The 23,299-nt window shown below is 39.2% G+C and overlaps 2 protein-coding genes and 1 long non-coding RNA gene across 4 annotated transcripts in view; all 3 read right to left on the bottom strand.

Moving 5' to 3' along the window:
• LOC141363221 (NLR family CARD domain-containing protein 3-like) overlaps positions 1–23,299 on the bottom strand; it is a 460,117-nt gene that overhangs the window by 254,780 nt on the left and 182,038 nt on the right. The window lies entirely within an intron of this gene.
• The window catches only part of LOC129439022 (protein NLRC3), a 133,040-nt gene that overhangs the window by 106,800 nt on the left and 2,941 nt on the right, over positions 1–23,299 (bottom strand). The window contains exon 3 of one of the 2 annotated variants that reach the window (XM_073865812.1): positions 14,871–14,984. The exons of the other annotated variant lie outside the window; for it this stretch is intronic. Within the exon in view, the coding sequence (XP_073721913.1) occupies positions 14,871–14,984 (114 nt within the window). The remainder of the gene's footprint in view (positions 1–14,870; positions 14,985–23,299) is intronic. 2 annotated transcript variants of the gene reach the window in all.
• LOC141363223 (uncharacterized) lies at positions 21,624–23,169 on the bottom strand. The gene is made up of 4 exons (XR_012368740.1): positions 23,083–23,169; positions 22,624–22,688; positions 22,490–22,544; positions 21,624–21,891 (listed from the first exon to the last, which is right to left on the bottom strand). It is a non-coding gene; the product is annotated as an uncharacterized lncRNA (long non-coding RNA).

Below are 23,299 nucleotides of genomic sequence, written 5' to 3'. Positions count from 1 at the left end.
ACCCCCAACAATTTCAGAATGGTTTGGTCCATGGGCGGAGCTAAGAATATAAAATGGCTCCCACACAGTCAGTCAGTGTGGGTTGTTGTAGGAGTTTGTGTTTGACTAGGTACAAAGTTTATTGCGAATTTCTTGCTGATGCAGTTCAGTTCAGATCAGTTGATTTAGCTGAACCAGCGTGTAAATACTTTGAATATAGTGTATATTTTATACAGTTTATCTTCTTTTTGATTATTTTTCTATTTTTACACCATCTGTCATTAATAAATCACCCTTCACCTGAATCCAAGCGGGTTGTGAGTCTCTTTTGCCTCCTATCCCCCAGGTCAAATCATAACAGTTGGTGTCAGAAGTGGGATTGTGAGTGACATAGAAATACCAGCTATGCCGCCAAAGTGGAGCGGTCAGCTAGCAGCTGACATCGATGTGGAGGAAGAGCAAGGTGCCACATGTGGAGATCGAGTGCAACCGGTGGACACCGTTAACCCTACGGGTGATTCAGACATTACAGCTCTATCCGGAATGTTCCAATCATTCCTACAATATCAGAAGGACAGGGATGAGAGGCAAGAGAGAGAATCGGCTTGACGGGAACAACAGTACAAGGTCCTCACACATCAAGTCACTCAGATGCAGATGGATCTGAAGCGTGCCCGGCAAGGAGCTCTCTCTTCTGAACGGTCAGTGGCTAGAGTTTTTGATCATCTACCTCAATTGCCAAAGTTGCAAAACACTGATGATATGAACATTTTCTTACAACTTTTGAGAGACTGGCAGAAGTGTACAAGTGGCCGAAGGAAGACTGGGCTATTCATCTGGTTCCCCTGCTCACAGGCAAAGCAAGAAGTGCATTTGATGCCATGTGACCTGCCTATACATCGGACTATGAGAAAGTCAAAGAAGACATCCTCAAGAAATATGAAATCAATGCAGAAACCTACAGGCTGACATTTCGAACACTGAACACACCTGCTGATGAGTCACAGATGGAGTTGTATGTCCGCCTAAAAGATTCTCTAAGTGGGTGAAGTTTAATGAAAGCAGCAAGATGTACCTGTGCTGGAACAAGTTTAATGTTACAGATTCTTTATTTTGTTTAATTTAGTAACACATTTAATTATTTAATGTCTGTAATTATTTAATGTTATCCATGGCACTAGTTAACCTGTTCAATCTATTCATGGTTTAAAGCGGCATCTAGTGGCAAGTTGATGTTGCAGTAATTCTGTGATTTCTGGTATTTAAGTGAATCAGGAAGTAGTGAGTGTTCCATGTGGACATCAGTAAAGATGGCTCTCTTTAATCGCCATATATTTATGTAATCTTTAATCCTGCAACAGCATCACTTGTAAGTACTTGCTTGATTGACATTGATGTACATTATACTTGCATATAAATGTAAATTGTTATGGTTTAAGATTATTATTAATACATTTCTATCTGGCTATTGCATTAGCCACATTGTGTTTAGCATCATGGTTTTTCATTATTTACTTTTCAAATTGTTATGTTTGTATTGCAGAATGTTACATTATTGTGGATGTTGATACAATGCTGTAGTTGTTGGTAATTTGTGGACATTATTATGATTATTGAAATATGTTTATTTGTTTGTAGTTTCACTCCATACCCAAGACCATTAAACCTGTGGATAAATAAACTTCTTGTCTTCAGAGTCATGTGAGGAAGGGAGTTTATCTGACTGTCAAAGCATTAAAACATGTTGAGGACAGTACAGGACCTTATGGAGATTATGGTCTTGGAGCAGTATATGCGTGTGTTGTACCCAGAGGTGAGAACTTGGGTGAAAGAGAGAGATCCTGTTACAGCAGAAGAGGCAGCTAAACTAGTTGAAGCCTATGTTGCAGCTCGTTAAGGATTCTCTGAGAACTTCAGATATGCTGGCAGCCTTCAAGCAGCAAGAGGTAAGTCTGAGGGGTCGGGGGAAGTTCGTACTCTCATAGCCAAGCCCAGATTTTACATCCCACCCACCCTAAGCCCACACAACCTAAAGCTACAGCACCCATAGACACACGTTCGAACCAGCTCAGCAGTGATGTTATTTGTTATAACTGTGGTAAACCCGGTCACACTAGCCCACATTGCCCACTTAAAAAGCCCAAACCAGCAAGGTTGTGTTATGTACCCAGACCCACCCCTACAACTGATGATAGTGCCACCAGAGAGCCCACCCTTGCAATGTTATTAAACGGAAAACCAGTAACAGCCCTGGAAGACACAGGTTGTACGAGGACCTTAGTACAGGCTCAGTACGTTGCCAGAGATTTGTGGTCTGAGGACACAGTTTCAGTGTGTTGTGTCTATGGGGACAAAGCATATTTACCCACTGCTGAAGTTTATATTGAGGTAAACAAGCAGCCGTACTTAATGAATGTTGGTATTGCAGCTAATTTGCCCTACCCAGTTCTGCTAGGTACAGATATGCCAATTCTAGCATGTTTGGTGCAGGAGACAGCATGGTGTGGAGTGGTCACTAGAGCTCAGGCACAAAATGTAATCCAGTCATCCAAAGAGTCTGTACAGAGCACCCTTAGAGAAATGCCATTTTTCACTGAGGAAAGTGTAGGTGAGACAGGGGTCTCAAAGGAACACAGAACGCAGAAAAAACGAAATTGGGTTGCAGATCTGATTGACAGCTCAGAACAGTTACAGTTTGAGTTGACAGAGCCTGAAATCAGTGAAAGTGAGCTAATCATCCCTAACGAATTTGCCAAACTCCAAAGAGATGATTCTACATTGTCTGAATGCTTTCAAAAGGCTGACAATGAGTCAGTTTTGAATTCTCTGTGTGATGAGAGATATTTGATAACGAATGGCCTTCTATACAGACAGACCAATGGAAGAAGACACACAGCTTTTGGTACCCGTGTTTTAATTGGATTGTGAATTGACTTTGAATTATGACCTTCCTACCTGGCTAATAAATTGTGTTTTGCGGTAACAAGGATACATCGTAATTTACTAATCATGCAATAACTGCAACACAGAATAATCCAATGTCTGAAATCAGGCTAGTAACGGACTAAAATCTCAGTCTAGATGGCATAGTGGTACATCAGCGGAGGATTTTGGAGATCCGACTAGCACTTAGCGTTAGTTGAAGTTAAATTAGATGCGTGGAGGCTAATTTCCTGTTTAGAGTATTATGTAAATGTTGTCTGACAACTCTAAATAAGATGAGCCTTAACCTCTGGTTATTTAAATATTAATCTAAGTTGCATATTAAATTATGGCACGATTATACAAAGCTATCATTGGAGAAGATGGTCAGTTTGTTTTATGATAGATGTCGTGAACCTCTGGTTAGAAATAAATATTGTAATAATTAAGTTGCACCTCTACCGGGACTAAATAAAGTATGTTAAGAGATGAGCACGCATAAAAGGCGGCCTTCTGAACATATGGTCAAACCTCTGGCAGCAACCAAGCCTTGATTATTAAATATTAATAAACGGTCGGTGCGTGAGTCCAAAGCGACATGAGTAGCCGAACAAACAGATGCAACAAGTAGGGCTAAACCAGAATAACCAAACATCCACCCAAATTCTGCAACTGTTAAAAGTAATTATCAATCCAATTTATATTAACTTTATCTTGGAGTCAGATAATAATACCTAAATTGCGTAATGCCAAAACGTCATCTTCAAGGGCCAGAAAAGACCGAATGCGCTAGAATCCTTCGGCCACGCCGTTGGTTGCCTTCATTGGGCCAACGAATGGATGGGGATTACATTTGTTCCCCCTTACAATGTTAACTAATGTTGGCTAAAGAAGTCATTAAACTTAGCTTAGAGAGTAGGTTAACATTCTGGCAATTATATTCATGGTCATCATAACTTTGGTCTAATTTGTGTTCTTGCCTCTAGTTAGAAGATCTAGACAACACTGTAACTAGTCAACTGTAAGCCTTACCTTTAAGCAGACGTATTTATGCTTTGTTAATGTTCGACACATTTAACTGGGACTGTGGCCGTCCACACTGTTTTATCCATTGTATGCACTGCTCATGTTGTGTTTTCGGCTTTGGGAATGGAAAACACAACTCCTCCATACAATCTCTTGGGGTAACTTATCTAGTTTCCGATTTACAAACGCCGCAGGCATTAATATTTGTCGGACGTGCTCACATAGTAACGGTTGCTGTGATGTGGGATTGGACAATGGCCGTTTTGGGGGAGGAGCCGATGAGAGGTCAATTGTCGATACTGCCATGCTCCCATGTCACGTCCGGTCGGCCTGCCAAGCGGGGAAAAAAACCCACACGTGTTGAGTGCTGCGAGTCAACCTCCTCTAACTTAGCTAGCTAGAGCCAGATGCAGGAGACACCACACAAGCTGCTCTTTACATGGGAAACAAAAAAACAGGAAGCGCCTCCCATTAGCTGAACTCAATCAGAACATAGCACGCACAGGTGCACAGCAGAACGGCGTCTGTGACAGGACCGGTCGTTTCTCTGAACTGAGATCTGTTTAAGTTTCACAACAGCTTATTTCAGTTGCTTAAGAGTTATGAAAACAGCATTTAAACCTGACTTATTGGGGTATAGTCTCACAATCTCGTCTGATGGTAATAAGCACGTTTTTAAGGTGCCAACTACTGACAGATTGACAGAAGTTTTGTTTTATCAGGTATGTGCGTGTACTAGAGGTCAACCGATTATCCATCTGGCCGATTATCAATGTCTATATTAAGCATTTGGCCGATTATTGACATTTGCCATTTTAAAAGCCGATTTGCAGATAAAGTAATATAATTTTGAAATGTGCTATTTTGTCTCAGCCATGGATTTAATGAAAGCCGTCAGAACACAGCACAGGGCACTCTATTTAGTTGCCTACAGCAATGCCCGCCTACCGCCATCTGGTTTGTTGGGAGTCACGAGTCTGGCCAATCAGTGCAGGAGGCTAAAGACACCACTGAAAGCACTTGCTAATAGTGATCCACCGGTCTGCATTTTTTCCAAGAGTTTTTGTCAGAGTCTGAGTCTTAATTTTGACATTAATTTTAATTTTTACATCATACATATCAGTTCAAAATATTGATTATCAGTCTACTTGATCAGTAATAATCAGTATCTGCATCGGCTCTGAAAAACACATATCGGTTGACCTCCAGCATGTACAGGGCTCTATAGTGCGAGTATTTTACTCGCATTTGTGCCTAAAAATAGTTATGTGCGAACTTGTAAAATAATTTAGGAGCACAGTGCGCGAGTGACAGGCTGTTCTCATTACACTGAACAACAGCAAAGCATACCATTGATTTCACATGGAAAGCATGCAAGAGGACAGGGTCGCAATCTTGATGCGCGTGCATCTGTTTCATACAGCATGAGATGCAGAGCGCGAGTCACGTGACTGGCGCGAGCAGCTGTGTCACGTGTTTATATTCGCGCTTTGGTCCGCTCAAGTAAAGATGCAATGACTCACAGTGGCAAGTTAAGAGACCACGGACTCTATGGCTGTTTTAACTTTATTTATGGTATTTCCAGCTTACAACACCACCTTTTCCGACAGTTGTTGTCTGATATGTCAGCTCAATCAGGGAGCTACACTGCGACCAAAATGGTCGCTTATGCGACCTTTTGAACTGCCGTTGCGACCCTAATATGAAATGGGTCGCAAATGTGCTACCTAATGTTTTAGACAATATGCTATGATTTATTATAAGCATTTATTAAAACAGAAATGTGGATTTTAAGAATACGTTTTATAACGTGCTCTGAGCCATCAACACGTTGGCTTCATTTTGCGTGAAAGCACGTCGTGTCTCTCCCTATCAGTGTGCGTTTGCGTGCTCAGCTGTTTCTCAATGAATAATTAGGTGCGACGCGACGCAAGCGCAGGGTCTTCCATGTTTCTGAACTTGAGCAGAGGTCTTTCTTCACTGAGGACACGGGACCCGTATGGTTCCGGGTTTATATTTTAAATGGTCTGTCGGGTCCGGTTAGGTCCTAGTTTAATTACTTTGGGTCCCAAGTCTGATTAATGTTGTGTTTATAACCCGAGTCGATCGGAAAACGGCCATGAGCGCTACCGCGCTAAAGCTCGAGTGGAGTTTTTAGCGTGCCTCCGGTTTCTATGGCGATGGTTGTTGTTACGACCACGCGCAGCATTTTTCTTTCTCACATTTTTTTAATAATCTTATTATTAATAAACCATATCTTTTCTAAAACCATATCCATATTAAGTTTAGACAGAGATTGTAGCAAAAAGCAATGCTAATGTCAAGCCCATTGCACTGAACGAGCAAAGCAATGTAAAGTCTGTCACCGGGACAGCAAGTAGACTTTTAAATTTGAAATAATGAGTGGATTAAGCTTTTTAAATCGGCAAGAGAGAAATAGAAAGATAGGCACTTTTACTGCTTCTGCTCTATCTAATAGAAATTATTACCATTATAACATCAGTCATAACATCAGTCACATTTATAATCTATAGACCTGCACTGTCTATTAATATACTATACATAGTATTGTATTATATTGAGTTTGATAAAAGGGGTCTAATTGCTTCATATATCAGTGCAAAAACAGTAAGTGTTTTCGTGCTTTGACAAACAGTGTCAGCTTTGTTAATGGAAAAGAAAGTTTGGGGTGGTTAGATTGATGAAATATAATGTGAAATTAATATTAATTTTCAATAAATCAAAGTATTGTGTTGTGTCACACATTATTAGTTCTTCGTCACATGTATAGTAGACCATTATTTGTCAGTGGGTAATAATTGCCTTTTTTAACGGCTACCACCACCAAGTAAATTTCAGATCTTTGGGAAACACTGACTGCAACGTTTAAGAAAACAAGAAGGCATGTGGTTTAAAAGATGGCAAGTAAAATAAAAAGCATATCTGTATGCAATACAGTTTCATTATTGTTCATTATTATCCAGAGCGCCTTAATATAACTTGAAAAAAATATGTGCGACCAAATCATATTTTGCGCCAGTAACAGAAAAAGTTGGTAGAGCAAGTGCCACCAGTGGAAAAGGTTAGTGTAGTTCCCTGTCAATGATCACTTGCTTTTCCACAATGACATTATGTCTTAATTGAAACAATTTTTATGAACTAGAAAAAAGATCCTGGCGTTTCTCCGAAATTCAAAGCAGACAAAGGCTTAAATATTATGCGAGTCATCGTTCTCACACAATAATAAAATTTAAACGAGTAACACCAACCTGCAACACAGTTATGAGACTCTGAGAATGATCCAATCACATGAGGTCAAAGACATTAAAAACAATATTGATTTGCTTACAACATAAGTGGGAGCGTTTGGGGCACACAGTCCTGCGCCCCAGGGTAGATCCGAAACTAGCCAATTAGAGCTCAGCCTCAGGTCACATGATTTTACCCTTTTTACTGACCTACATAGACACTCATTAGGGGTGCGCCCCAGACACAGAAACATGCAGTGATGGAGTAATCGAGTCCTGGACTCGGACTCGAGTCCGACTCGAGTCACTATTCTTTGGACTCGAGAATCCATTCTCTGGACTTGTGACTCGACTTGGACTCGCGGATTGATGACTCGTACTTGGACTTGAGGATATATACAATCGGACTTGAGCATTCATCACTTTGTTTTTGACTAAATATGTTAAATTAAATTAATATGTATAAAAATTATATAAGGTGTTACACTTTTCCTGTTTCGTGCCCAAGACCGGTCGCGATCTCCCTTCACAGACACTGCTACCTCTCGCTCTCTTTGCTTGACAACACACTCACTGACGTCACTCACTTTTACACTCGTGCAATGCATGATGCATGATTCGCGGGCTAAATGTTGTAAAATGCAGAAAGACGTGCCCCGGATCGTGAAGTTCGCCTACGCAAATTTTGCTTCTAATTATGCTGGAAAGAACAGCCCTAAATGTTGTGTGTGTAATCGCACAATTGAGGAAAAGACTGGGACAACCTCAAACTTTAACAGACACCGGTCACGGATGCACCCAGAAAAGTAGTTAAATACTTTCCATTGCCAACGTTAGCTTTTTTCAAAAAAATATTACTGACTAATGCATATATAACAAACAGAAGAAGCTAGGGTTAATGTATGTCTGGTTCAGATTACAGCATTTTTGTCTGTTGATAACTTAAAAAGAGTAACTAAACCCTATTCCAAGTTTTTTAGTTACTGATCTGTAAGAATGATGGTTTATTAGTGCTGTTCATTGATTTTAGTAAGTTTTTTGACATTTGGATATAAAGTGTTTCAATACTATAATATATGGTGTAAAAACGTCTGAGTGCTGCCCTCTTCAGGTTGAACGGTAGCTACTGCAGTTGAATTTTCCTCTTGCATGTTGGGTCCAAAAAATGACTTGTGACATAAGCAGGTTCAAGCTTACCACACCCTTGTTACGATCTCACCACACACTTGGTACGAGCTTATTTCTCCTCCCCTCTATCTCCGTTGGGATCTGCCCACTTTTCTTGCATTTTTCAAATATTGCCAGTGGGTGGAGTCAGGCTCTGAACAGAGGTATAGTTACGCTTTAAGTTATCAACAGACGTTACTAGTCACTGTGCCAAGGTCACCCACACAATCTCTCTCTCTCTCTCTCTCTCTTTCTCTGCATATCGTATTAATTTTTAAGTTTTAAGTATCTTTAAAATACAGTGTCCTGTAAAGTGCAGGATTTTTTTTCGCTGAGTGTATTTCTGTAATACAGTGTTAAAGGATTAGTTCACACAAAAATGGAAATTTCCTAATCATATACTCCTCCCACTGCCATCCAGGATCTTTTTTTCTTCAGTGGAAAATAAATAGTTTTTTAAAGAAAATCATTTCAGGATGTTTTCTTAATGGACTCAGTTGTTTGTTCTTGTTTCCTCAAAAAAACAAAATGCTGCATGATTAAACATGCAATTTGTAAATTTTCTACGCTAGTTCTCAATCACAAGTTCACAACAATGGAAGTAAACACATACTTTTGATGGCGTCGTAAAGTTGCAAAGTGTGTTGCAAAGTGTATATGTCAAATCAGTAAATAAACTCCCTTTGCAGTCGTGACAGTGGTGTCATTTTTGTTTAATGTAGAACCTCTTTAATACATTTTATCAGTTTTTTGAAGGTCCCAGAGTGAAGACATGTAGGCACTCTCAGACTCGAATACGGGACTCGAGACTCGACTCAGACTCGAACACTGGTAATTGTGACTCGACTTGGACTCGACTCAAGACTCTTCTTTGGTGACTCGGACTTGGACTCGGACACTGGGACTCGAGACTCGGACTCGACAGTTGGTGACTCGACTACAACACTGCAAACATGACACACACACACAACTAACTCAGTTTTTTTTTAAATAAATTATAACTTGACTAACAGTGAAATAGTACAGCTAAATTATTTTATTTTGTATTAATTTGCACTATATATTTAACTTTTTGGTAACATGTTAAAGCAACACTATGTAGTTTCCATGTAAAAATGACTTACAGCTCCCCCATGTGGTTGAAAAGCACAACAGTGCCTGGTATCAGACACTCTTCTGCAGGCAGAGTGGAGGGGCGGGGCTGTGTGCTCTACCCTACGCCGCCACTTTCAGAGTGTGCTTGTAGCAGCTAGGAGGCTGCTCAGGTTGCAGCAACAGTACAATTTGTCCAGTTAAAAGTTGTTCTATCACTGAAATAATTTTAGAGACATTATTTAAAGGTTATTTAAAGCTTTAAAGTAGCTTTCCTCTCCTGCCAACTTTAATGGGGCGGTGCCCCAGCGCCCCCTACTGACCAGCCGCCACTGTGCCTATCCCTAATTTGCATGAAACCTACTAATAAAACTTTTATATGACTTTTCATTTACACTATTTTAATATAAAGACTGAGTGCTTGCACAGATGTGCCTCTCTATGTGAACATGTGCTGTATAATAATGAAGATAACATTTATTAAACACAATCACAAGAATAATTTATCATCTCTTTAACAAAACACATCATCATATAAAAGCTATAATCACATGTTTTAGAGTGTTTTATACCTGAGAGCAGGAGATGTAAATCCATTCTTAAAGTTGGTTGGTGGATCCATAGAAACATCACTCTTCATAGACACACAACTGAACTCTGGATCTGATCTCTTCTGATGATCTGAACTATAACACACAACAATAATCCAGATGAACAATTTAACCGAGAACTTGTACAGATGTGTCTCTCTGAATGCTTTTTATTGTCATTGCATTACATACAATACAATGAAATTTGTTGTGCTACATGAAGCTAGCATGATTTAACATGAAGCTAGCATGATTTAACATGGAGCTAGCATGATTTAACATGAAGCTAGCATGATTTAGCATGACTGTTTTAATCCTTCCAGATATCTTATCTCAGACATTTGCATTCAACACTTTTCAAAACTTATTTATATAACATCTAATTTATAAATTAAAAACAAAGTTTTAAGTTAAGACAATAATAAATATTCATGCTAAATCATGCTAACCACCATGTGTCTGCGTTGTTCAGATGCAGAGATATAAGGCTTAGTTTATTTGGTTGCTAGGGTGCTCATATTTGGTTGCTAGGGGTGTGACTTAATAACTCTGTAAGAATTCTGATAGACTGATTGGACGCCTGAATAAAATGAGCCCACCCCATGTCTCTATGACACTGTGCGGCATAGATATTCATAGGGGCATTTTATAATGGCAGCCTATAAAATATGTTGCTAGTAGGGGTGCGACGAGATCTCGCAAGATTAAATGTGTTTCGCGAGATTACATGTGTCTCGCAAGATTTCTTGTGCAAGTGCTGGCCGTTTCTCAAATAAAAGACTGCATCCTTCAGAGGTTGCATTTTTAAACTGCATTTACTTCATCACTGTCTTATTAGAGACTATTAACAATTATAAAGTTTACTAATTATTTAGTTAATCGCAACTTGTTGTAATATGCTCACGACTTGCGAATGTAATGCTCAGTTAACGGTCTGAAATAAACCTTGATGACGTATGCAGCCTGCATATGCGACCTCCTGAGGATGCAGCTTTCTGTTTGACCCTTTTACAGTGCATGCATTATATTTGTCTTTTACTGCGTTTGCTTTTTTGTTTAGGTTTCCAATAATGTTCATTTGGGAGCTCGTGTGAGTCTGAGACGCGTTGTGTTTGTCTGTTGATCAGTGTCAGATGTGAAGTCTCAGCAGATTAAACCCTCACACAGAGTTTACATGATTTAATGTCTGCATGTTCTTGCTCAAAAATGACAGTGGCTGTATCATTTCTAGTGTAAAGAAATTGACATATATTAAATATTAATATGGATTTAAACATTGTTTGACTAAAAATAAGCGTTTCTCTCCGTCTAAAGTGAAAGTGAAGACAGAGTCTGCGAGACGAGTCCTCTATCGCCCCCTGCAGGCATTTGTTATAATACATACATAATGATTTTTATTTATAGGAAACAACATTTTGTTTAATGTAACTTGGTTTTAATACTTTATTTGAAACACAGTGTTTCCCCTACCATTATATAAGGGGGCGCCCCGCCCTCCTAACGGCTAAACCCGCCCCCCTTGAAGGTCAAGTAATTTGATTTTCTTTATAGTGCCAGAGAACAATTTGTTATTTTATTAAACAAACTATAACCCTCAAGTAATATGATATTTATTTTATTTCCACAATGGCATGTATTTTCAGCATGTGTTTGCGCATTTACAATTATTCAATGGAGTTCGCACATTTATATTTTACTGTTCGGCTTAATTTAGTACTGCGCGCGCTCTCTGTCGTGTTGTTTGCAGCGCGCGCCTCTCTCTCACATAACTGAAAAGGTGACGGTGTTTTCAAAGTCCGTTCCTCCTTTCTTTTTTTGCGTAAACCTCAACAGTCACATATATGTTACTGACAAAGAAGACGACTGATCGAGTTAATCATGACTTTCCCACACACACGCGCGCATTCTCTCGCTCTCTATGTGCTCGCACCGCGCACGTGTTTTGTAGTAACTCTGTGTAACAGTAACAATGTATGCTGTCATATTTCTGAATTTGCGAATGGCGCAAATTGGGCGGCGCAATTGCCGTGAAAATGCGCCCTTTCCCCTTTAAACACGACTTCGTGCAAGTTGAAAATATGAAGCTCAAGCGGAAAAACTCAGAGCAGCTTCAAGAACGCGCACACAGGATCATATGACATTGTAGAGGAGAGAGAGAGAGAAAGCGAGCGAGCGAGCGATAAGAATGGTGCCCATGTTAAGAAAACTTAATAGAAGGCTTAAGTATGTATGTCACTCATCAGTATATGTTAACTGGATAACACTGGATATAACTTATTGTATAGTTTAAAGCTCACGTAACACACGCTCTTTCTGCATTTCTGATGTTAATCTGGAGTACCTATAGAGTATTATTACATTTTTTATATCTCTGAAGAGTCTTCAGTTTAATCAGATTTATAAAAGAAAGATTAGCTTTACCGAATCTTTCCGATAACGTACGAAAAAATGAAGAAGGAGGAGTTACTACCGCAGGAGGAGCGAGTACGAGTCATGCAACACTATACAACACTGTTTAACTTATCATTCACTACATGTTCGTGTCATTTATATAATATACACGCGCCTATTTCCAACATAAGACAGAAGTCTTACTTACCACGTGTAACTCGTCATGACCCGGTTCTGAAAATCCACCGCATCAAACACACACGCAAAACTCTGCTGCTAATCCGGATAATAAACTATATCCATTGTTTCCATAAGGCTGGATGTCTTCTCCTTACATCCAAAAACACACTTCTTCTTTCGTGCCATTGTTGACTTTTGAAATTAAACAAAGCTGAGTGGCGTGATAAGCTGTTAGCAGCTCTAGCGTCTCCCGCTGATTGACGGGTGGGCGGGGTTTTCCGGGGGAAGTTTTCCGGTGGAAGCCCATATAGAAGTGATACGTATCGAAAACCCCTGAAACGTCAGTTAGAACTGTAATCGAAAAAAACTAGCCGAAACTTGTACGAACCCTGGCGAAGTGCATTCGGCACAGAAATACTCTGTAACACGTCCAACTGCTGTTTTGACACTTTGCCTACGTTTAGCATGAGACAACAACTCTATAACTGTGTTTATAAGTCAGAATGCTTGAAATACCATTAAACCCCCCCTTTAATAAAATAATGTATTTTGATTACACAAATCAAACCTATAGTGATTGTTTTACTAGCTGCTGACCAGCATAGGGAATCAGTATGACTAATTTATAAGAGATCTTGCTGATACAGTACTGTGTGTTGTACCTTTTCTTGGTAATTTAGTCTTTTTGGGTAGCCTATCTTAAGCCTAGAATTATTCAAGGAGCTTGATTCTTTTAACTTCCTTCAAAGTTGGATCAATTGTGCATAATAACATGTGCAACAAATGGATATAGGGTGTCAAACTCATAGATTTGCATCATTTAAAGTTCAGATGCTCTTTTTAAAATATTTTGGGTCAACCTCTGGCACAGATTTAAAGCTGAAACTTATCAAATCCTATCAGAAGTCCAGAATGTCATTGAAACACACCAGTGGCTTTGCTGTCATCACTATTAAACATGTTACCCCTTGAAGTACCCCTCCACACAGGGCTCCCACATAACAAATCACAATTTAACCCCTGTATATACATACCCAACCAACACCCCCCCCCCCCCCCCCAAGCTGTAAACCTAGGGGAAACACTGAACCAATTACTATTGCTTCTTCGTTATTATGTGATTTTAAAGCAACACTATGTAGTTTCCATGTAAAAATGACTTACAGCTCCCCCATGTGGTTGAAAAGTGCAACAGTACCTGGTATCAGACACTCTTCTGCAGGCAGGGGGAGGGGCGGGGCTGTGTTTCCTACCCTCCACCGCCACTTTCAGAGTGTGCTTGTAGCATCTAGGAGGCTGCTCAGGTTGCAGCAACAGTACAATTTGTCCAGTTAAAAGTTGTTCTATCACTGAAATAATTTTAGAGACATTATTTAAAGGTAAAAAAAACTACATAGTGTTGCTTTAAATGCTACTGCTGACTTGGGTCTATTTTTATTACCCCAAAATAACAAATTACTTCATTATCAGTTATCAAAATAATTGTTAGGGCCAGTCCTTGATTAGTTTAAACATTTAAAAATAATGTGATTTCAATTTCTTATTCATTTAATTTATCATTTAGGTTTCTTAAAAAGTGTAAAATATCGTCTCATTCTCGTGAACCCAATCTCGTGTTTCGTCTCATCTCGTGGATTAAGTGTCTCGTCACAACCCTAGTTGCTAGGGTGCCCAAAATGGGTGTACTAATAAAACTTTCATATGACTTTTTAATTTACACTATTTTAATATAAAGACTGTAACTGAGTGTGTTATAGCAGCAACCAGTAGCCGCTAAGAGGCTGAGTAGAGGGAGTTAAAGATGACGCGTTTTAGTTGCATACAGGGTGGTTTATTATAATGTTGATCAGCAGACATAATGATGGCAAGATAAATTAATCCCCAGTAAATTAACTAAATGAAAATAACAGTAAATCAAAGGAAATGTTTAAAAAGAAACGTAGCTAAAAAAACGGTCAACAGAAAGTGAGCTTCCCAGCTACTCACCCTTTGCCACACTGAATCCACACGCAAACACACAGATGATATGCACCTGTGGCTGTGAATACACCAAGTGGCGTAACAAACGAAAAGTGACAATTTCAAAATAAAAGTCATCAAAACCTTACCGGGCACTTATAGAGTGTTTGTACAGATGTGTGTCTCTATGTGAACATGTGCTGTATAATAATGAAGATAACATTTACTAAACACAATCACAAGAATCATTTATCATCTCTTTAACAAAACACATCATCATATAAAAGCTATAATCATGTTTCACAGTGTTTTATACCTGACAGCAGGAGATGTTGATCCATTCTTAAAGCGCATTGGTGGATTCATAGACCAATCACTCTTCATAGACACACAACTGAACTCTGGATCTGATCTCTTCTGATGATCTGAACTATAACACACAACAATAATCCAGTTAAAGGAATAGTCTATCCATTTTCCATATTAAACTGTTATTACATATTTCTGTTCTTGTCCATGGTTTTCGGTTCGGTTTCGGTTTTGATGCCTTGACCTATTAAAGTGTTTTTTAATTATTCTATGCTTAGGTAACAGGAACTGTGAGATGTTAAGAAGAAAAAAATACTGGTTTTAATTGCAGTTCTCTTTATTTTATGTAAATGCAAAAATCATTTTATGTAAATGCAAAAATTCTCAATACATTATTGAACCGTTCGGTTCGACTCCCACGGTCCAATACGCGCATGTGAATTGCGGTTTTTCGGTTTATCCATCCAAATCTGTCAGTTTTATATTCCCTGCACTTTTGTTAATGTGCGCGTCCACGTGATCTGCACCAGAGTTGCCAAGTCCGCTTATAATACGCGACTTTGGGCTTCTTATTTTGGCAAGTCGCGTTAAAAAATCACGGGTTGCGTTTTTTTGGGCTTATTTAAAAAATAAGGTTGCTTGTTAGGAAAAGCTGTTTTCTTTACTTTTATGGTTGCCGTTTTCTCAATATCCAATGCATTGATGTCTGCTCACAGCTAATATAAGTGATGTGGCGTAATTCGTAAAAACATCCCACCGAATCCGCCCCCTTCTCCCCCTCATTGGAGAAAGGTCACGTTCACCGTGCAGGCAGCGGGCACGCTCGCGAGAGGGAACTGCGCGAAACTAACGTTAGCCTGTTATGATAGACAAGAGGAAACAGCTTAGAAGATGATGGACAGTGTAATGGATGGACTTCTTTTGTGAGGTAAATATGTAATTTTTACAATGTTTTTGTGATGTATTTATGCATATGTAATGTATAAAACAAGTAGTCTTATACCCATACTAAAAGTAGATACATATGAAACATAATATAAATATGTTACAGCTCCTATTAATATTTTTGTCTTTTCCTCCTTGTTTATCCTTTTCTAATAAATGAAAGGTTTCAGTTTAGCCTAATATGTTGCAGGCTTATTGATTGGTAAATAATACATTATAATGCTGAAACTAAATAAAATTATAATATTGGGCTTGTTTTGGGCTTGTTTTTGAAGCTGCAGTTGCTTATTTGTCTCGCGAGAGTGGCAACTGTGATCTGCATGCTTACAAACGCCACAGCGAGTTGATATCCAGTCACTGTGCGCTAGCTGCTTTAACTCTGCTTTAACTCTGCTTGCAATGCTGGTGTCAGATTTCATTCACGTGCACACACACCCAACAGAAGTATGACAACATAAAGAAGCAGCACGACTGTCTTTTAAATCTGAGGTGTGGATTAATTATTTGCGCGTAGATTACATACAACATCAATGTAAAGATGCAAATTCGCGTGGGGCAATGCGAATAACGCAAATTAGGCTTGTTATTGATGCAAACGCACGTTATTTGCCTCAGGTCTTCCGCGCAAGTTGAAAAAGTTCAACTCAAGAAGAGAATGCGCCTGATGCTAAGATAAATCCCACCAGTAATCTTGATTGAGGAAAGCATTTTTGGTTTCTACACAGACAGCATGATGTTGGACTTAACAGTAGTGCAGTAAAGCCTTCATTTACAATGTAAAGTTTAATTTACTAAGTACAGGTATATAAAATGGGCAACTTATGTAATGTAATGAATTCACATGTTCCCCAGTTTGAATAGGATATCATTTTTATGTGTTTTTATTTAATTATATCTTATATTATTGTATCAATACACTAGAAATGTGTAAGATGATTTTTGCATTTACATAAAATAAAGAGAACTGCAATTAAAACCAGTATCTTTTCTTCTTAACATCTCACTGTTCCTGTTACCTAAGCATAGAATAATAAAAAAAACACTTTAATAGGCCAAGGCATCAGAACCGAAACCGGACTGAAAACCGTGGACAAGAACCGAAATATGAATTGAACCGTGAACTAAGTGTATTGTTGCATCACTAGTTAAGGTAATAACATAGTTTAATATGGAAAATGGATAGACCTTTAAACAATTTGATGACTTCATGAACTTCTTTACTAACAAAATTATGTTTATTAGGGAAAACATAGAAACTACGCAAGCAGCCATCACTCTACCCAGTAGTACATTTTCCACTAGATTACCAAACGAACATCTTGAGTCATTTAATCCTACTACAATAGAAGAGCTCTCTAAACTAGTAACGTCATCCAAATCATCGTCCTGTATACTAGACCCCGTTCCCACAAAATTACTAAAAGAGGTATTTCATGTAGTGTCAGACACGGTACTTAATATCTTTAACTCATCTCTAAATTAGGATACGTTCCAACAGCTTTCAAACTTGCAGTTATTAGACCGCTCATTAAAAAACCAAACCTTGACCAGGGAGATCTTAATAACTTTAGACCAATCTCAAATCTACCTTTTCTTTCTAAAATATTAGAAAAGGTAGTGGCAAGCCAGCTACGCACATTCATAGCGAATAATAATACATATGAAAAGTTCCAATCAGGATTCAGGCCCCACCATAGAACAGAGACAGCGCTGCTTAGAGTTACAAATGACCTCCTATTAACATCCGATCGTGGTGAAATCTCAATCCTTATATTACTAGACCTTAGTGCAGCCTTTGACACAATAGATCACACAATCTTACTCAATAGACTAGAAAACTATGTTGGCATCAGTGGTCAGGCGTTAGCCTGGTTTAGATCGTATCTAACCAATCGATATCACTTTGTTTATGTAAATGAGGAAGAGTCATATCACTCCCCCGTTAAATACGGCGTACCTCAGGGATCAGTTCTAGGCCCTATCCTATTCTCGTTATATATGTTACCTCTAGGAGACATTATCAGGAAACATAACATAAGTTTTCACTGCTATGCGGATGATACTCAGCTTTACATCTCGTCGCATCCTAGCGAAACCCACCAGTTTTCTAAGCTAACAGACTGCATTAGTGATATTAGGGACTGGATGGCACATAACTTTCTTATGCTAAACTCCAATAAGACGGAGATACTTATTATTGAACCGAATCGCTACAAACATAATATGTCAGATTACAAGTTGCCCATAGATGGCTGCACGGTGGTGCCATCTTCCACGGTTAAGAATTTAGGCGTAATGTTCGACAGCAATCTATCTTTCGATAGTCATATCACCAACGTCTGCCGCACAGCATTCTTCCATCTTAGAAATATCTCAAAAATACACCATATGCTGTCTGCATCAGACGCAGAAAAGCTTATCCATGCTTTTATGACCTCTAGAATAGACTATTGTAACTCGTTACTCGGGGGATGCCATGCAAATCAGGTAAACAAGCTACAGCTAGTTCAAAACGCAGCCGCAAGAGTGCTTACTCGATCTAAAAAGTATGACCACATCAGTCCAATTCTGGCATCTTTACATTGGCTACCAGTTAAATATCGCATACAATTTAAAATATAACTAATCACCTACAAAGCCTTAAATGGCCTAGCGCCCTCGTATATTAAAGAACTACTATCAGAATACAATCCATCACGTAAACTGCGCTCACAAAATTCTGGTCACTTAATTATCCCTAGAATATCAAAAGTGTCTAAAGGTGGTAGATCCTTTTCCTACTTAGCCCCTAAGCTCTGGAATGATTTACCAAATAATGTTCGAGTATCAGACACAGTCGATCAATTTAAATCTAAACTTAAAGGAATACTTCACCAATTTAGCATTCAGCTTTGTATCAGTAGAAACCTGGCAGTATTTTTGAATGACCGTGTTTCCCTACCTCATGTCCCAGTGAGAGGAGAGATATCTGTATTCTGGTTGTGCAAAAAAGTCCTCCGATGATGCAAAATGACGATTTTTGCGTCATCGGAGGAGATTTTGGCCAGAGGCAAAGACTACAGCCAGTATTAGGAGCTACTTCCGCATGTTTTTTCCCTGCCCATAGGGGTTGTACTGCGAGTCCATTCGGAAAAGCCCGAATCAAAACGAGAGTCAGCCATCTTAAATCTTCGCTAAGCTAAGCTAGCCTGGATCTTGCTTTGTGGAGAAAGCAGAGTAAACAAACCTCGACGGCAGAGTGTAGTTTTGAAATCGGATGGCAAAGGGGATTTTGTTGCTCAGGATGACCTGTTGCTCGAATCTGATGGTCGTGGTTACCTGAACGAGCCGCAATACAACGAGGAGCAGATCGGATGATCGAGGAACAAGAGGCTGCCACCGCGGCTGCTGTAGCCGAGGTGGGGCCGGTCTGGTGGTTTTACGTGCTCTCGCTGTGCGCCTTGCTGTTGCCGAATCTGATGGTCGTGGTACCTGTACGAGCCGCAATACAACGAGGAACAGTTACGGATGATTGAGGAACAAGAGGCTGCCACCGCGGCTGCTGTAGCCGAGGTGGGGCCGGTCTGGTGGTTTTACGTGCTCTCGCTGTTGCCGAATCTGATGGTCGTGGTACCTGTACGAGCCGCAATACAACGAGGAACAGTTACGGATGATTGAGGAACAAGAGGCTGCCACCGCGGCTGCTGTAGCCGAGGTGGTGCCGGTCTGGTGGTGTGAGCGCTCTCGCTGTGCGCCTATGGACACCGAAAGAGAATCATATTGCTGTCGCGAATTTCAGCGATGGCATTTTCTTCTTGAACCCCGCAAGGAGAAACGGAGGCATGAGTATGAAGTGAGTATTTTGTTTTTCACGTCCGTCAGCTGAGCTATGATTGTTATATTTACACCTATGTTAGCCTATTGTATGTGAAAATAGCTTGCATTGCTAACGTCGTGCTTGCTGTTTTTAGACAATCGACTTACATCCTATCGTCATTTCTTGGAATGAGTTTTGCAAGGCGAAAGACTGGGGAAAGGACATCGACTTGTTTTACCTGCCTGTGTTCGTTGTCAAGGACATCAGACGTAGATATCCAGCTCCTCACGGACATTATAGCGACTATAAAGAAACGGATGAAGCTCTGGATGAGCTATAAGTGTGAATTGTTTATGTTTTTTAATAAAAAGTTAAAACTCACATTGATTGTGGTTCGTGTTGTAGTCTTTATTGCTGCTACATAAGAGTGACTGCAATTTGAGGAAAGCATTCTTGCCTTTTTTTTAAAGTTTAAGTCTAAATTGTGTAACAAACATAATATTTGGCTTTATTTTTAACCCAAATGATTTTGTAAAGTAAGTTATGACCGCTAAATCACAGTAACAGTAATCATTGCACCTATACAAGTCTATAATGTATAAATTTGGTGTACAAAAGTCAGGGTTAGATGAATAAATTTATTTTTTATTATTCACAAAGGAAAAATATTGTGTCACCAGTGAAAAGAACACATTAAAATAAACAATGACATAATTTACATCTAAAAATGTCCTCCAAAAAATAAAAACAAAGCAAAAATATATACAAAAACATTGTGTATATATACACACAGTATATAATAATATAAATATAAAGAGTGGTGGCAGCAGAATCTGATTAGACACAGCAATAGGACTCAGGGAAGAGGTGATTATTAGAGGTCGACCGATTTATAGGCCGGCCGATTAATTGGCCGATTTTTGGCATATTTTTAAAAATCGGCTTTGGCCGATTTTGCTGCAAAATTAGGCCGATTAATAGGCAGGCGCATCTGCGGGCACCTAAGCGCTGTTGTAGAACTCGTGACGCTGCCTCTTGCTGCAAGCAGATCGCTCCCGTCTCGTGTGTGTGCAGCCATGCCTTGTTCACAAACAGCTTTACTAAATGATGGCGGATCGCGCGAATTAAGCAGCCAGTACAACAGCGCGACGGGCTTATGTCTCGCGGTGCACTGTCCGTGCAAAGATTAGGCTCATTTCATGTGATTAATGAGTGATGATGAGTTTTGTTTGCGTGACAGAGAGAGAAGAGCCGCGCGTGCACGCTTTCTGTCTCCCTGCTTTTATTACTCAAAACAAAACTGACTCGATGGCGAAAGGTCGGAAGACCAAATCATATCCACAAAGGAAATGTTTTACGTGTTGTTACAGTAACACTTTGTTTACAGTTTTGCGCTGCTCAGCCTGGATTACAACACAGCGCGTCCGATTCGCGAACTGACTCCTTTGAACGGATTCGTTTGAATGAACGGTTGAAACAACAGATCTGTCCCAACACTAAACTCACAAGACGTCACTGTCAGCACAATCAGTCACTTATAGCGTCTCAGAAATGAGAATGTAAATCTGTTTAGAAAGATTTGCCCTAAATAACAGTCTCAACTAAAAACCATAGACATTTATTACTATGTTAACTTTATGATGAATAAATATTTTATCAGGTCTACCAAATAAGGATTTTATCCTACAAAGCAATAAAAGCCATGGTAAAAAACTGATCAAAGATGATGACAGCAGAGTGTCAGGTAATATCTGTGTCTGATAAATGAATGGTGCCGAGGAGGTTGTAAAACTCTTCAGAAAGACCAGTCATATATTTTTAAATACTTTGACTTAAATAGTGACATTTTTGCATTTAAAATATCTGCTAATAATGATGAGAACATTTTGATTATTATGTACATATAGAAAATCGGCCAAACATATCGGCCATCGGCTGCCCTGATTTCTAAAAAATCGGCATCGGCATCGGCCAGAGAAAAAGCATATCGGTCGACCTCTAGTGATTATTATTATTATTAGAAAGTGTCATCTCAGAAGCGACTTTTGAAAGAAGTCGTGGCAGCGTCCTTTGATGGTTTAGGCATTGGTGCAATGTTGGGTGGCAGCGCAGGCTGTGGCAGGGCAAGTGAGGAGGTTGGCACTTTGAACACAATGTTTGGATTGAGTCTTGTCAATGGCCTTCTGGATGAGTTTGTCTACAAACTGTGTGGTGTGTGGTATGAAGCTTTTCTTCAAGACCCACTGCTTGGATTTCTTGCAGAACATTTGGTTCAACCGTGCTTCTCCTGTAAAGGATAGGAAATTAGATTAGATTCATCTTTACTGTCATTATGCAGAGTACAAGTACAAAAAAACAAAGTGTAATAGGTTTCCAACCAGAACTGCAAAAAAATATATAGTGCAGTGTAGACAGTAGTATACTGTTTGTTTACAGAAGGTGGTTAGAGTAATATAAACAAAATATAAATGTGTGCAGTTTATTAGCTGTTACCTTGTAAGAGCAGAATAAATATGGATTTGTAATATGAAGCATGTATGAACAACATGTACAGATATGTGCGATTTAGTAGCAGTAACCTAATAGTAGTATAAATAATATTGATGTAGTGTATAAACAGAATATATTATAAGAAAAACACAATAAATATTCATATTCAGCAAGAACCATATAGATAAGATATGTACAGCTATGGGCAGTGTGGTACCATTGTAGAGCAGGAACTAACATTATAAGAGTAGTAATATAATATTATGTTTAATATATGGTGTAGAATGGACTTCCACCGGCATTTCAGTACCTGCATGAAAATATGATTATTATCAATAAGTCTAGAAAAATCTTTTTTCCTAAAAAAAGAAACAAATTAGAATCAAATGTCTTACCTCGACGTCCCCCTTACTGGTTGCACAGGGAAACCACATATGATTTATGACAGACCTATGAAAGATAATACAATTAGTAACTTTGAACCTTACAAACCAATGTAAAGTCTCCCACATTACAAACCAACACTGACCTGGTCCATGCAAGGAGGATTTCATTGTTCTTTTTTCCCCTTCTTCTGCATCTTCTTCCGGAAACCTGTGAGTAAATGCAGAACAATACTTTTGCATTTCTTTCACCAAAATAACAGCAGAAGTTTGACTTTGCATGTAGTTTTTGAACATATCAACACCACCTTATCAATAAAGTCTGAATAAGAATATGGTACGTGTAGCAAGCATAAATATTAATTAATAATGTACATCTCGCAAATGTATCTGCAGTTATCTCGAATAACTTTACAGCAACAGGCTTGCGTGGTAAAGTAAAACTCTAGAAGTAGCTCGGTAGCTAACAGTTGTTTTATATTGAGAACAGCCAACTTATATGTCATTGTCTATCTAGCGTTACTTTGCTGACTTTACTGCTTACAACTGTATCACTATGTAAAGGCTACTGTGTGATCAGAAACGAGTATTAGCAAAAGTCTTACCTCTAACGTAGACGAATGCGTTTGATGCCAGATGGCCCCGGCTGTTCGTCGTGTCTGTGAAGGTACATATAGACGGAATCGCAGTGTTTAGCATGTTTCGCTTCATTCCAAGTACATTGGGTTCGATATCTTCCAGCTTGAAATGGAGACTGCAAACCCTCAGGTTTTTCAATTTTACCGCATCGTTGTCTTCTCTGAACTTTGCGTGGTTGATAGC

The sequence above is a fragment of the Misgurnus anguillicaudatus genome, unplaced genomic scaffold (assembly GCF_027580225.2).
Source record: "Misgurnus anguillicaudatus unplaced genomic scaffold, ASM2758022v2 HiC_scaffold_33, whole genome shotgun sequence".
NCBI classification, from domain to species: domain Eukaryota; kingdom Metazoa; phylum Chordata; class Actinopteri; order Cypriniformes; family Cobitidae; genus Misgurnus; species Misgurnus anguillicaudatus.
Note: the sequence above shows the minus strand (reverse complement) of the source record. Positions and strands in the feature narration are given on the sequence as shown.